Source organism: Canis lupus, chromosome 4 (assembly GCF_003254725.2).
Source record: "Canis lupus dingo isolate Sandy chromosome 4, ASM325472v2, whole genome shotgun sequence".
Classification (NCBI taxonomy): domain Eukaryota; kingdom Metazoa; phylum Chordata; class Mammalia; order Carnivora; family Canidae; genus Canis; species Canis lupus.
The window spans coordinates 85,013,244-85,030,015 of record NC_064246.1 but is presented as its reverse complement, the minus strand read 5'-3'; the positions used below and the strand labels follow the sequence as shown (position 1 = coordinate 85,030,015).

Sequence of the window (16,772 nt, the reverse complement as noted above, 5' to 3'; positions counted from 1 at the left end):
TTTACTTATTTGATAGAGAGACAGAGAGAAGGTGATATATATAGAGAGAGAGCAAGGGCAGTGGGGAGAGAGAGAAGCAGGCTCCCCGCTGAGCAAGTAGCCCAACATGGGGCTCAATCCCAGGACCCCAAGATGACTGCTAAGTGGAAACACACTTTTTAGTTTCTTACCTCTTGTTTATGACTTTTATTCCATTCCCCTTAATTATCAAATCACACAATGTAAAAAATATCCACTTACAGATCTCCTGGTAAAACAGAATTTCCTTTATTTTTTATATAAGAATGCTTCACTAGTTAAAGAAGTAATCATCTATGTTATTCAAATGAAAATAACATGTATTTGTGAAGCATAACATATAGCTAATCATAAGCAGTTACCACTTGAAATCTATGAAGCCTATTGCCAGCTGTTGTGCGTTAAAAGACACTATTTGCAATGTATATTTTTAGATACATTCTAGTAATTACATATGTTTAAATATTTCTAACATAAACTAGTTAGAGTCAATACACTCTGCAATTACAACCTACACATCTAGGATATAATCTACTGGGAATTATGAGACAAAGGCATAAAAGAGCCAATAGAAAATGGCTAAAACAAAGAAATTCAAATGCATTCTGAGTTCTAATTGCTGGTCTCTAACATAAGCATTTCCACTTTCAGACCAATTTTTTATTTAATAAGTAGTATTTTCTAATATATGTGATAAACTACAGATGTTAAGGCCTGAAGAATGCATTTCTATCTACTGCCACTAATTCTGACCACCAAGAACCTCAAATTTCAGAAGATTCTAAGTCAAATACAAATATGGTCTAGTCAAGGGGCGCCTGGGTGGCTTAGTCGGGTGAGCATCTGCCTTCGGTTCAGGTCATGATCTGGGGATTCTGGGATGGAGCCCGCGTCAGGCTCTGCTTGGCAGGGAATCTGCTTCTCCCTCTCTCTCTCTGTCCGTACCCACTCCCTCAACCCATCCTCTCTTTTTCTCCAATAAATAAAATCTTTAAAATATATATATGGTTTAGTAAAAGAATGGTAGGACTTTTCTTGTCTTTCTGATTCTAGTCATTCTGACGGGTGAAATGAAATATCGCCTTACCTCTGTCAGAGTGGCTGGGATCAAAAAGAAAAGTAATAGCAACTGTTGGCAAGGATTTGAAGAAAAAGAAACCCTCCTGAACTGCTGGTGGGAATGTGAATTGGTGCAGTCACTGTGGAAAGATTATGGCGTTTCCTTAAAAAAATAATAATAGAATCACCATATGATACAGTAATTACACTACTGGGTTATTTACCCAAAGAAAAAAAAAACATTAATTCAAAGAGATATACACACCCCTATGTTGATTCAGCATTATTGACAATAGCATGGATATGGAAGCAATTTAAGTGTCCATTGATGGATAAATGGATAAAGAGGATACAGTATATATATGAAGGAGTATTAGTAATAAAAAGGAATGAGACATTGCCATGTGCAATAACAGGGGTGAACCTAGAAGGTGTAATGCTAAGTGAAAAAAGTAAAACAGAGAAAAATGGATACTATGTGATTTCACTCATATGTGGAATTTAAAAAGCAAAACAAGTTTACGAAGAAAAAAAGAGATCAACGAATGAAGTGACTCTTAAATGCAGAAAACAAACTGGTAGTTGCCAGAAGAGGGGTAGGTGAGGGGATGTATAAAATAAATGGGATTGGGATCCTGGGTGGCTCAGCAGTTTAGCACCTGCCTTTGGCCCAGGGTATGATCCCGGGGTCCCGGGATCGAGTCCCGCATCGGGCTCCCTGCATGGAGACTGCTTCTCCCTCGGCCTGGGTCTCTCTGCCTCTCATTCTCTCTGTCTCATGAATAAATAAATAAATCTTTAAAAAATTATTTAAGTCAATGAAATATATAAAAAGGTCTTTAATAATTCCATGAGATCAGATACATGAGATATATTCATGCTAGTTTTGGTATTTGATATCCCATGGCCATTACCATCAGAAAAAATATGAATTATCAGTTACATACACACATATGCATATATGTGTAATTATATGTATGCACAATGGTATATTATATATATAATGCATGTATATGTACAGTTGTACTATTTACCATTAAAAATAGCTCTATGATCATGGTCTTAGCCACATATAAATGTCTTAGTAGTGAACTATATACATTGACTGCTGGCAGCAAAATAAATGCCTCCATAAAAATCTAACCATTGACTACAAAAACACTAAAAAAAATATAAGAGATTTATGAAAAATTGGTATGCATCAAAACAGGGACTTGAGCCCTAATCAAAAGCCCAATTAAAGTTGTTCTATAATGTGAAATATAACTCCAAATACACAAAGCTATAAACAAGAGCTCAAGGATAATTTAAAGTGAAGCTACATAACACATTTATAAATACTATTTTAATACAAAAACTGCATTGCGTGACTACTAATTATTTCTACTGACAAAACTGCTGTCATTTCTGTGGCAGAGAAGGTCTAAGGTGATAATTTTCAGTTCTTTGGAGAAGTTTTCATGCTCGTGGTAATCGTGATGATTCTATTTTTTTATTTGTAAGTAGAAATACGTAGCTGTTTCCTTATTAATGTGTTTATAAATGTGAAATACAAATCTGCTTCTTGAACAAATTAAAATAATGAGACAAAGAAAATTATTTTAAGCACATATGGATTGAGCTTTGTAGTCTTTAAAAAATGAGTTGTAGAAAATACAATTCAGTTAGAATTTCTCATTCAGGAAGATTAGAGAAGAAAGACTAAGTGAGGGGATCAGGTCAGATAGGCCATAAGAGAACCACATCCTTGGGTGTGACCCTTCGTATTTGTTCACTGATACTGTAAAGACCAGAACAGGTACAAATTTCCACAGAACCTCCACAAACGTGACCGGCTTCACAGACCTCCACCACCGCCCGACGGGTAACAAGCTCTCCCCATGTGTTCACTGGCACCCAACCCAGAAGGAATGTTTGAAATTGACCTATTACGGCTTCATCCTCCACTACACGAGGTGACGCCAGATGAAATCAAAGGTTCTCTGATCTGTCCCTTTCCAGCAAATTTTGGGGGGCTTTGTTTTGTTTTTCAGTTAGATCGAAAGGACAAGAAATATACATAACAGAATATTTATAATCATTAAATATGTTTTTCTCTTAGTATGCACTTCAAGGGGGGATTTTCTTTTTCTTATGTTTCTCCTTTTCAAGGAAGAGAAATGACGACAGAAAAGTACTTTGACATTCGTAACAAATATAATTTTTAAGTGATTCAGTATATATTTTTTATTTTAGCACGTTTGTCTCCATTTGCTTTCTGGGCTACTTTGTAGGAAAAAAAAAAACAAAAAGGAAATGATGAAGATGAGTTGTTTTGTCTCATTTTAACATGCATATAAGAAAATGAGAAAATTGACTCAGATCTCTTTTTATGTACCACATTCTGACTCTGCAGCTCCTGCTGGCTCTGGAAAATACAGCTGCAACCCAGTCCCTGTTGGATGAGGGCTAAAGCAGATGGCTTGTGATCCTGTACTGCCTACACATTAGGGAAGCACCGTGGCTTGGACGGAGTACTTCTTTTTTTTTTTTTTTCCTAACAGTGCTAAAGTGAAAATAAATAGTCAAGCAGGGAGATGGAATTCACTGAGCCTGCAGTCATGGAGATTCTCCTGCTGTGCTTACTGTTTCTCCCAGAGGTACTGAACAAACCAAAGTGGCTGCTTCCAACGGCTGGTAATTCATCAGGTCTCTCCACCTCCCACTCTACTCTCTACCCTGGAGCCTACATGATACATGGCTAAGCTGGCCACTCTTACTGAGCACACAATATCCTAAAGGGCTTGATAAGCCATTAAACTGTCTTGTATTTTCGAGAGAAAGGGAGGCTGGTCTGAAGTTACTGATTATTTTATCAACTTCATTCTTTCAGAACATTAACAAAACCGGTACATCCTGTGTACGCTGAATGAGTATTTAAAATATATCAGCACTTTTAATGGAAATTAATTTGGGGAATTGAAAAATAATATCCATGTGCTTTTAAAAGATGACTGAAATTCAAATACAATTTCTGTATCAGTTTGCAAAAAATAAATTAGATGTCATAAAAAAAAGTGTGCTCTTTCTGCTTCACGTGCATTAGCAATCGATTTAAAAAATGTGAATATTGTTGCACCAATAAATGACTTTGTGAATTCCAAAATACCTTCGTGGTTATAAAGTAAAGTACTCAATTGTGGTTTAATTAAATATTTCCATTTTATACAAAAGAATGTAAAGAGTAATATACTGGTGAAGAACATTCAGCCCAGCATGGATGGACTAATGTTTAGGGAGAGGTGACGTGACTGGTAAAGTACATTACTTTGCAGTCATTGTTTTAAACCATTTATTATAAGTAATAGTATCTTATAGCATTTCCACTCTACTTTCCATGTCTTTTCAAAACCAAGCCAACTCCATTCTCATCTTACTCCATAATTTCTTAGAATAGGAAAAAACAAAAAACAAAAACTTACTTTTCCAACGTACTGAGGATCTGGTCCCATATGTTCTTCTAAAACAAAGAACTGATTCCAAACCCATCCCCTTTTGGGACGATGGTGGACTTCGGTTTCACCTTCGATGTGTTTGGTCTGGTTTCTGGTCACCTTGATGGAGCTGTGGTGAGCAGTTCCATAACACCTCTGCACAAAACAGAGACACACGAGGACTGGACAGATGCAAGATGTGCTCGTAATTTTCATTGTAAGATAGCTTTCCAGTTCACAGTCTCCTTTCTTTCCTTGTCAGTTATAAATGCTTAGTGCGCATTCAAGAGAGAAGCCAGAGCATCTTTTGAAAGGACAGTCCAAAGTAAATTGTTTAGCGTGTCCATGATTTAACTGCCCATCAGGGAAAGGTCAGGCTACATTTACATCCTGAAACACTTGGAGAATCAAAGCTGTAGTTGTCTGATTCCAAATCTTCACAGTAAGTGAACACGGACAACCATTTTCTGCCTAATGGAAAGAGAGAAGATGATATAGATTACAAAACATGGTAGCTTGACATATTTGCTGTGAATGCAAATTATACTATGGTGTAGTATGATGCTGATAGGTAAAGAATATACACAAATTATTTTGGAAATACAGACAAATATGCATATACATGGTCATCCATAAGCCTGCATGCTGTGACATTCTTACAAGGACTTCTCTCTCTGTACCATTCCCAATATTTAAAAACAAATATATATATATACATATATATATACACACACACACAAATAATATATATGCTTATATACATATATTTGTATTTTATTTTTATTTTTTATTTTTTTTGTATTTTAAAACAAGTTATGCATTTGGATATTTGTGCATATATATGTGTATATGCATATTTGTATTTTTATAGATGTGTGTATGTATAAAATCCTTTGAAACAACAGAAATGCAACCCCAGGGAGTGCAGAAATGCTCAGAAACTGACCATGAGTATCTGCACATGTCTAATATGATATCTTAACAATATGTGATTAGGTACTCCAGACTAAGTATGAATTTGGTTTGCTTTTGTGCCTATTTTACTTTTGTTCAATGTGGTAGAAATTCACAACACACACTATACATGGATTACACACTACATGTGACTCATTGCATTTCAAAAAATGCTCAAAATATTTTAGGGTTGAAAAACTGTCATAGGGATCCCTGGGTGGCGCAGCGGTTTGGCGCCTGCCTTTGGCCCAGGGCGCGATCCTGGAGACCCGGGATCGAATCCCACATCAGGCTCCCGGTGCATGGAGCCTGCTTCTCCCTCTGCCTGTGTCTCTGCCTCTCTCTCTCTGTCTCTCTGTGACTATCATAAATAAATAAAAATTAAAAAAAAAATTAAAAAAAAAAAAAAAGAAAAACTGTCATAGATCAATGAAGTAGGTACTTGGATTGCTTAGTAAGTAGAGTAGAAGAAAGCAAAACACGGCAGAAAAGAAGATGCTTGAAAAAAAAATGAATGTGATTTAAAGTAACTCCATACATGGAGACCAGATTGGCGCAACTGAATATGAGTGAAAGGGGATCAACTGGCTGAATTACAGCTTGTAGAGATTCTGAGCGGCCTGCAGATAATATTCCAGGGTGTGGTCTTAATATATAGGCAAAACGGATTTTAAGCATGGAATGACATTCCATATAATTCTAGCAGCTATATAAAAAAAGGTAACAGGAACAAAAGAATGGTGGCAAAGAGAACAGGAGGCAACGCTTTGATTTTCAAATAATAAATATTGAGGACTTGGTCTTAGATTTTAGTACAATTGGTCAATAAAGCAAAACTTAAGAAACATTCCTCGGGGACGCCTGGGTGGCTCAGTGCTGAGCATCTGCTTTTGGCTCAAGGTGTGATCCCAGGTTCCGGGATCCAGTCCCGCATCGGGTTCCCTGCAGGGAGCCTACCTCTCCCTCTGCCTGTGTCTCTGCCTCTCTCTCTCTGTGCCTCTTATGAATAAATAAATAAAATCCTTAAAAAAAAAAAAAGAAATATTTCTGGAAAAGAAGAGACAGGAGAAGAGAAAACAAAAAAAAGTTGACCTTGAAATTATTAGCTTATAAAAACAGGAAGCAAGTTTTGCTTGGTTTTATATGTGTGTTTTAATATGTATTTAGAAAAAAAATGGATTTAAGATTATGACTGCTCTATCTAGTAAAACTATTAGATGAATCACTTTCTCATTTCATAAAACTCATCCCCGCACACCACCACAAACCAAAATACAGATCTGAATGAATTATAAGGTAGATGACATGACAATATAAGGATTTAAAAAACTGAACATAAATTAGTAGCCATAGCACAATTCTTTCACACAATTGAGAAGAAAATATTTGTATCAAGTAGGTACTAAAAAAAATCTCACATGAGACTGAAAATATGCTGCTTTTTTCTATCAATGTCTCTCCCCATAAATTAGGGTTAATGGTAATGCTTATTTTCTAGTTATGCAAGAATTGTATTGGGTTAGAACCAGGATTTTATTTTAATTATCTGGTAACTATAACCTGAAGTTTGCAATATTTTATGGAAGCAAAGATATATTTTTCACTGATTGAAGTTGAAATGACTCAAAAACTCTAACATACTTTTTAATTTTTTGGAATTTATTTTTACTTTTTTGAATGGGCCAAAAACCTTAACAGACATCTCACCATAGAAGATATAGAGCAAATTATAATATGAAAAGATACTCTACATCATATGCCATCAGCAAATGCAAATTAAAACAATAAGAGACTAAAAGAAAATAATAAATTAAAAAGAAAAAGAAAAAAGAAAATAAAAAAAAACAATAAGAGACTATTACATACTTATTAGAATGGTAAAAATATGGAACAGTGACAATATCAAATATTTATTAGGATGGAGAGCAACATGAACTCTCATCCGTGAGTGGTGGGAATGCAATTGGCAACACTTTGGAAGTCAATTTGACGGTTTCTTACAAAACTAAACATAGGCTTACTATATAACCAGCATTTGTGCTTTTTGATATTTACCCAAAAGAGTTGAAAACTTATGTCCGCACAAAAGCCTGCAAGCAAATATTTATGGCAACTTTGTTCATAATTGCCAAAAATTGGAAGCAACCAAGATATCATTCAGCAGGTGAATGAATAAATAAATTGTGGTTCATCCAGACAATAGAATATTATTTAGCCCTAAAAAAGAAATGAACTATCAAATCATGAGGAAACTGAAATGCATTTGACTAAGGGAAAGAAGTCAATTTAACATATTTCTTCAAAGATACCATTCTAGCTCCACAATGATGAGAGCACTGGAAAGAAAGTCAGAAAAAATCAGGTTTCTTTCCTTTTTTTCTTTTTTCCAACAATGTACTTACAGTACAAACATATGAATCATCTAATTTCTTTAAGTCTCAACATTCTCATTTACCAAAGTTTGTGGCCTGAATAATTGATTTTAATATTCTTTTGAGTCTAATAAATTATCTGGGTAATTTTATATACATATATATACATTTATGTATCAAAAGACTTAATTTTCAAGTCACAGATTTCAAAAACAAAACTTCAGTCTTTCTTCTCAGAAGTCAAGTGGATGAATATATAGAAGGTGCTATCGTAATACTTTCACACCATTTGGTGTGATTTTTAAATGAAATTAACATCTTTGCCCTTTATGCGAAGTTGTTTAACAAAGCATAATTCATGAGTGAAGGTGAAGAAACTGGTTTTGTAACGCATCACAGATATGTAGAATGAGCATGTTCTTTATAATCCTTGATCTTGTCTGGCATTCCAAAAAATATATAAATGCAGTGGAATCTGCATACATATGTTTAGAACCTCTATTATGATCATTATAAAGTGATGAATAAGGCTCTGTGGAATGAAAGAACACACGCAAACATTACTACTGTGCTTTTGTAAGTAACTTCATCTACTATGAGGAGAGAGAACTCCAAATATAAAAATCTGCCCTGCTTCCAGAAATCCATCCCTGCGTAAGGTTAGAAAGAACTGAAACACAAAGTATAATAAAGCACTGAGACGAGCACAGTAGAAATACGTTGCGGACACCTGCCATTCTCCGATCAAGCAGCACTCAAATACCTTCCCTGCTTTCCTGGAACAGGCCAATACATGAACTCTGATAAACAGACCCTGTCACCTCTGAACCCTTAGGAATCTGACACTTTCTTCTTTACAACCTTTTAGTTAGAATTTATACCAGTGTCATAAGCACCTTGATTCCATATGCACATCACAACAGGCTGAAACGGATGATGAAGGGAGAAATGAGAACTTTTTCCCAGCGGTGGGAGGCTCTCAAGGTCCCCATGGGGTGCATACGAGCCCTGCAGCCTTGTGGGGGGGGCAGTGGCAACTGAATGACTAGAGGGTCATTCTAGCTACACTGTTTGAGTGGGGACTATGTGGCATCGTTTCTTAGGATCTAACTTCTTAAAAAAAAAAAAAAAAAAAAAAGATCTAACTTCTTCTGGTTCCTGTGTCTCAAACCTTTTCTCCAGCCCTCATCAGATTTCATGGCTGCCCAATGTTTTTCCAATGGATTTATTTGCTGCCTTCCAGAGTCAAAGTTGATATCTGTTATTTGGAAAACAAGAACTGTCTCTGATACAAAGCATTACCCTCATTCCAAAAAAAAAGAAAAAAGAAAAAAAAAAAAAAGGAGGAATTTCCAAAGAATGCACTGCGTGCAATAATGAATAATGTAGACCTCACTCCTCTGCTTAGATACTTAATTTAAGTGAACCAGCATTGCTTCCAGAGTGGAGTCAGTAACAGCGCACTATGAATCAAGGGACATGGCCTCAGATGTTCATCTTGTAGAACATTATCACATTTTTCTCAGTAATGTTTTTCTCTGAGCTTCATATTTTTCATTTACTAATAAAGATTCTCATTGAAGTACCTGAGCATGTGCAGCAATCTGATTATTTGAATTTACGATTTAACAACTATTATTCATAAATTACTTTTCTCACTTATAGGGAGTTACTCACATCACCAGAGATCAAACAGCCATTTATACATCCTCAACGCACGCATTCCTTCATAGAGCTCCAAGAAACAATATCCTCAGAGAAATGGATTTTCACACTTATCCTAAATCTTAAATCCTGTAATGTGTGCCTTTCACTGATCTTTTTTAATAACCAAGTGGTTCTTAACTCATAAACTTTGAGCTCTAAAAGATCTAGAAAATGCCTTCTGTTTAATTTTTTTTTTAAAAAACGAAGTTCTTTGTCCTTTTTCTTATTTTGAAAATGTCTTTGTAAAAGAATACTCTGTTGATTTTTTTTTGTGAATTTATCATTTTAGTTTCCATACATGAGGGGTGACAGGAGATATTTCACATTATCCAAAAAACCTAGAGTCATAATTGCCACCAAGTTCTAATCGCCAGCGTGATATGTTGGTAGGGATTTATCTGACTTTGCATTGATCAAGCCTCGATTAAACAGAAAATGTCAAAGAAGATGAAGTATAGGGAAAGCCCATATTTTTTGGAATCATTTTCTTTGTGAGATGTACAAAGACATCGTGTGTGGAGAAGTAAGTACATGTCAATGGAACACGATGCTCAATGGCTTCCCGACCGTCAAATCTGTATATTCATCAGATGAGAAAGCTGTTCCTTGTATAAGCTCGAAAATAACGCAACTTAACTTTTCCATGATGAATTATTTAAAGCCATCATACTATCAGGAAGATTTAAATAAAGGGAATTCATATCACGTTTGAATTCTGGGGTACTTATTAAGGTGAAAGTTACAAGTACTGAATAAGAGACATTTTTTTTAAGTTTAGTAAATAATCACTTAATACTTATCTATTTTTACTTCCATGTGTGTGTGTTTCTATTATCTCCAGGATGTTCCAAAATCGTGAAATTATCTGTGGGTTGGTGCTTACAGGCATAACTCCCACAGCTGGCAAGGTGCACTCTCCAGCATATGTCTGATGCTAGCGCTGCGGTTCCCGTCATTTTTGGATTCAATGATCAAGAATATTGGTATCATTCTCTCGTTCTATGTCTAGTTCTTATTAAATTCTTAATGACATTGACCTCTGAGTATTGTTCCACCTTCTGTCCTTCCGTCTCTATTTTCACTACTCTCTTCATAAGCTTGTTTGTTTTTCTCTCTCTCAATTGGTAATTTACCTGTCTAGCAATTTTACTCTTCTTGATCTGTGTCAATCGGAGCTCTTGCTTATGGTCAAAATGCAAATACTCAGAAACCACATAGATTGGGGGAGCCTGGGTGGCTCAGCAGGTGAAGTGCCTGCTTTGGGCTCAGGTCATGATCGCAGGGTCCAGAGATGGAGCCGCACATGGTGCTCCCTGCCCACCTGGGAGGCTGCTTCTCCCCATCTCTCTGCCCCTCTCCCCACCACTCATGCTCTCTCTCTCAAATAAATAAAATCTTAAAACAAACAAACACATAGATTGTAGAGGTTTCACTGAAATTTCTTTCAAGTTTTATCACTCGGTTGATTCCCAAATCAGTATTTTTAATCTCAGTCTGACCATTCTAGAATATTGTCATAGCCCCAAAGGTTTGATATAATAAATTGCATTTGCTAAAATGCATATAAATGCTTAAATATATATAAAATTATCTCAAAATATCGCTCTCTCTAAAATATAATATGTAAGTAACATAAACCTATAAATCAAAAGCAATAACTTCCACATATTATGTTTCTCTGTTGGGAATATTAATATTGTGGGGCACCTGGGTGGCTCAGTCAGTGAAGCATCTGCCTTCGGCTTGGGTTATGATCTCAGGGCCCTAGGATCGAGTCCTGCATCGGGCTCCCTGCCCAGCAGGGCGTCTGTATCTCCCTCTGTCCTCCCTCTGCTTGTGCTCTCTCTCACTCTCCATCTCTTTCTCTCTCTCTCAAATAAATAAATAAATAAATAATAAATAAATAAATAAATAAATAAAATATCTTAAAAATATTACTATCATAAGTGCGAAAGATGTTAAGTTTCAAGCAGTCAGTTATGGAAACGTGTGTGTACATACAGGCATTGCTCCCTCATCCGGCTCATTCCCCTTTCTTAGCCCTAGAGCCTTACTCTCCAAATTTCATTTACTCAAATCTATCATCTGAGGCCTGGACGGATGGATGTTTCTCCACCAAGACCTCTCTGACTTGGAGAACAATTCTCTTCGGGTCTCTTGCGTTTCTTCACATCTTCTGAATGAGTGGCACTGCTAGCGTTGTCTGATGCCAATTTTCCGTGGATACATGTATAGCAAACAGCCTTGGAAGGAAGTTTAGAACCTCCCTTTGCGGCAGAAAGCAGATTTGTTTTCTGCCTGGATTATAATGTCTTCCTTTAGGACACAATTGAAGAGGTCGGCTCTTCAGACCCAACAGGACATGGAGATTTCCGACATTTAGGGTCCGTAGCCGTGCCCCAGGGTGTGTGTACAACATACACCCGGGCTGCTTCATGTCACCCCAAGGGGTGTGAGAGACAAGAAGAACTCATGCCACGTGCTGTGACATGAGTAATAAGGTCTTTTTTTTTTTTCTTTTTATGTGCTCCCAAGTCCCTTATATTGTCAGCAGCTCCAAAACTGTGGCAGCCTGACCTGTCAGCTCGATGGGGGGTGACATCTCAAACCCTTCCCATGGCTCTCCAGATACCATAGTTCAATGGGACTGCTCGCTCCTCAAAACCACCAGAGCATTATCTAGTTCTGTTTTACTATTGCAGACCAGCATTCTAATTATTTATAGAGGTATTATTTAATTTTCCCTTTGTGCCAGGTTCTTTGTTTTTGTGTATGAGGTGGGGGGGAGGAGGTTTTATGGTTTTTTTGTGTTTGGTTCTCACAGCATGCGTTTTCCATTTCCTGTGAAGTCCTTCTCGTAATGTAGCCAGTAAGTAAGCATTTGTTGAATGAAAGAGAAATGAGAAATACATCGATTAACTCCGAGTACGTGCTGCATGAGTAGTGTTAAAATGTCAAATTTTCAAGTCAAAATATTTCATTATAAAAATATTTTACAGAGAAACTTTGTGAAATCATGTTTTCATTCGGTGAACATTATACTTTGCTTTTCACTTCAAAGACCGTCACAATCAAAGACACAAATATTGGATAAGAAAATTATATTTCATCAATAGAATCCTGCTTCTTCACTAAGTTCCTTTTACACAGAGGAAATTAAGGACACTATTCAAATATTGGGCCAAATATGCATGTGTAAAGTTTGCAATGTCATATACTGTACTGTAGTATAAGCAATATCTTATTACTTATAGTTCAAAATACATGTCTGAACATTCCTACTATGTTGAGTAAGAATATATAAATAAGAGGAAATAAGACAGATTTATCATTTATGTTGTCACTATTTGTCTCAAGACAAACTCCATTATTATTAGAATAATGTGAACATTTATATGGAGGTTTATTTCAATATTTTATGTATTAACTAAGTTACACACATAGTAGGAAGGACAATGTCCTGAAGATATATGAGAAGGTAAGATAATATTCACAATATTGATCTATTTGGCTGCAGTAGTTAATATCATAAAATTACCTCCAGTGGCTGATTCTAGCCTTCCTGAAATCTAGCTGAAATTCTTTTTCAAAAATTGGAAAACCAAATGGAAGAAAATGGTGATACCAAATAGTAAGTTTCTCTACTTATCTGCAGATGCCCAAGTGACAAAAAGATATTGTGAATTTCTTCACGTCCTCTAGAAGTATTTCCACCATCACACTCTTTTTATGTTTAACTTATATTCTTGCTATACACACACACACATCATCTAAGATGATAGATTTTCACTGAAATAAGTTTCTAAATTGGTTATTCAGTTTGACTTAACATCTCGAAAACAGTAGTGATGCAGACTCCTACTGGTCCAACTCACTATCTGGTTTCCGTCCCTGAGCACCCATTCATCTTGGCTGGCACTGCATTTCTGCACCTCACTTACTCAGAATAAACATTCCTTTTCCTAGTCTCTGTTGAGGCTTATATCGCCAATGGCACATAAGCAAAGTTCTCTCTCAAGCCCCCAGGAAATTTCCCTAGAAGACAACTGACGTGGAGATATCATGTCCCCTTCACCTTGCTACTCGAATCCTGAATGTGATGGTTAAGGCTCCCTTCTGGACCATGAGGATGAGTGTCATAACCTGGGGTTGGAGGAACCATGAGGATGAGTGTCATAACCTGGAGATGGGGGAACCATTAGGATGAGTGTCATAACCTGGAGATGGAGGAACCATGAGGATGAGTGTCATAACCTGGAGATGGGGGAACCATTAGGATGAGTGTCATAACCTGGAGATGGAAGAACCATGAGGATGAGTGTCATAACCTGGAGATGGAGGAACCATGAGGATGAGTGTCATAACCTGGAGATGGGGGAACCATGAGGATGAGTGTCATAACCTGGAGATGGAGGAACCATGAGGATGAGTGTCATAACCTGGAGATGGAGGAACCATGAGGATGAGTGTCATAACCTGGAGATGGAGGAACCATGAGGATGAGTGTCATAACCTGGAGATGGAGGAACCATGAGGATGAGTGTCATAACCTGGAGATGGAGGAACCATGAGGATGAGTGTCATAACCTGGAGATGGGGGAACCATGAGGATGAGTGTCATAACCTGGGGTTGGAGGAACCATGAGGATGAGGGTCATAACCTGGAGATGGGGGAACCATGAGGATGAGTGTCATAACCTGGGGTTGGAGGAACCATGAGGATGAGTGTCATAACCTGGGGTTGGAGGAACCATGAGGATGAGTGTCATAACCTGGGGTTGGAGGAACCATGAGGATGAGTGTCATAACCTGGAGATGGGGGAACCATGAGGATGAGTGTCATAACCTGGAGATGGAGGAACCATGAGGATGAGTGTCATAACCTGGAGATGGGGGAACCATGAGGATGAGTGTCATAACCTGGAGATGGGGGAACCATGAGGATGAGTGTCATAACCTGGGGTTGGAGGAACCATGAGGATGAGTGTCATAACCTGGGGTTGGAGGAACCATGAGGATGAGTGTCATAACCTGGAGATGGGGGAACCATGAGGATGAGTGTCATAACCTGGGGTTGGAGGAACCATGAGGATGAGTGTCATAACCTGGAGATGGGGGAACCATGAGGATGAGTGTCATAACCTGGAGATGCAGGAACCAAGCAGCTTTATCACAGAGAACACTGTAGAGTGCAACCTCCCAACAAGCCCTGAGCTGCCTTCCTCTAAGCTCAGTGAATAGAGAAGGTATTTCCGGCTTTCTAAAGCCACGCCTCTTTGGTGTCTGTTACTCACAGCTGAATGTAACCCTGATTTAAGAACCATTGAACTGAAATAGTATATCCTCCAGCCTTTGGATTTGGAGGGTGGGTAATGGGAAATAAAGTACAGAGGGAAGGAAAAAGGGAAGGGAAAATTTGGAGCAGTGGGGGAGGGATAGGGGCGGGGGTAATGACAAGATGATGGATGACACTAGCCTAACTTCCAGAGGACTTACTTTTGGTGATAGCTTTTTGTTTTTTCTCCCTGCAACTTCTATCACGAATATCAGAATCCCACTTTTGTCTTTTTCCTCCTCAGTGAAAAACTACATCTCCTCCTGTATCTCCGTGTCCGTGTCATTTAGGGCACACAAGGACTATGCAATGCAAATGGAAGGGGTGATCCCGGCCCAAAGTCCCCTTTAAACGCCTCCGCCTTTGAAGTCTGTCCTCAAACTATAGCATCTCAAGTCCCTGCCTGAAACTCCCCCATGTCTTTGCATCACCTCCAGGAGGGAGTCAAAACACTTTCAGATGAAATTCATGGCTTTTCAATAGCTGGCACCTTCCTCCTTTCCCTGTCGTCCTCAGTGTCTGCCCAGAAAACACCTACTCATATTTCACCATGCTGTCTCCTGACGATGCTGTGCTCTTGCTAGTCTGTATGCCTTTGTGCAAGCTGTTCCTTCTAAATCAAAGGCCCACTTCTCTATTTTAAGGATCAGTGAGTCACCCGTGCCCCAAGTGAGTCTCCAGAGCTCATCCAGTCTGTTCTAAAGGTTCCCTGTTCTATTGTCACGAAGGAGGCCAGGACACGCCACCCAAATTACACCATGCTAGCATATCGATTATTTTAAATTAAAGTTACTTGAAAAACTACAGATACAAAGGGCATTCTGATCTTCCTAAAAGCTGGAGATAATATGCCCATGTGAAGACATCCTCTCTATAGCAGAAGGGAGAAAATATTCTTATCACCAAGGATTGAAAGTGGAGGCCAAGACAAATTTGTAAAAAAAATTAAAAATAAATAAAAAAATAAAAAAGCCTTGCTATACTGATCCTTACCTTTCATGTCCCTGTACCCAATCCACTAACTAGTCCAAGCCTTTTTGCCTTGTTAATTTTTTTCAGTTTACTACTCATCTGACTGACTGTCTGAGTCGGGCTCTAACTGCTTTTTATCAGTTTTTATGTCCTTATGTAGGCTCCTAGGTCATGTAAAGCTTATATTAAATAAATTTATATGCTTTTCACTTATATTAAATAAATTTACATGCTTTTCACTTATTAATGTTTTAATACAGAAGCACCAGACAAGAACATAAAAGAATTTTTTCCACCTTATCACATTCATCACATGACATAGGCGTTTACTTGTCTTCCAAACTCGATTGTCATCTCCAGCCAGAATTTAACGTTGATCTTTGTGTCCTTAAAATTTAGAAAAAAAGTATTTCCCATGTATGCTTTGAAAATCTTTTTAAACCATACAGTTTTAAAAGTAACTACAATAAATGTCCCAAATGGGAGTATACCCAAAAAGATACTCAGTGGGGGATATAATAAACCAATAAAAGTTGAAAAAAAATAGCTTTTCTGTAGTATGCAGTATTTTTTTTAAAGTGTATTTTATTTTCATTTTAGAGAGAGAGGGAACACTGGGGGAGAGGGAGAGGAAGAGGGAGAAAGAGAGAGGCAAACCCCCCACTGAGCATGCAGCCCCACAAGGGGCTTGATCTCATGGACCTGGGATCATGAACTGAGCTGAAACCAAGAGCTGGATGCTCACCTGACTGAGCCACCCAGGCGCCTCTGGAGGATGTATTCTTTAATTATTTCTACAGCAAAGTGGCTTACCTTTACTAAAAAAGTAGGAATATGATTCTCCTTTCTTGGGGTATTTCAGTTTCCTGAATTTATACGGAA

The 16,772-nt window shown here is 37.7% G+C and overlaps 1 protein-coding gene across 8 annotated transcripts in view; it reads right to left on the bottom strand.

Annotated features, from left to right (window-relative positions):
* Nucleotides 1-16,772, bottom strand: part of CDH18 (cadherin 18) — a 953,252-nt gene that overhangs the window by 306,765 nt on the left and 629,715 nt on the right. For all 8 annotated transcript variants that reach the window (XM_049109418.1, XM_049109419.1, XM_049109420.1 and 5 more), the window contains one exon: nucleotides 4,539-5,021. In XM_049109418.1, coding sequence (XP_048965375.1) covers nucleotides 4,539-4,766 — 228 coding nt within the window. In that variant the 5' untranslated portion in view covers nucleotides 4,767-5,021. The remainder of the gene's footprint in view (nucleotides 1-4,538; nucleotides 5,022-16,772) is intronic.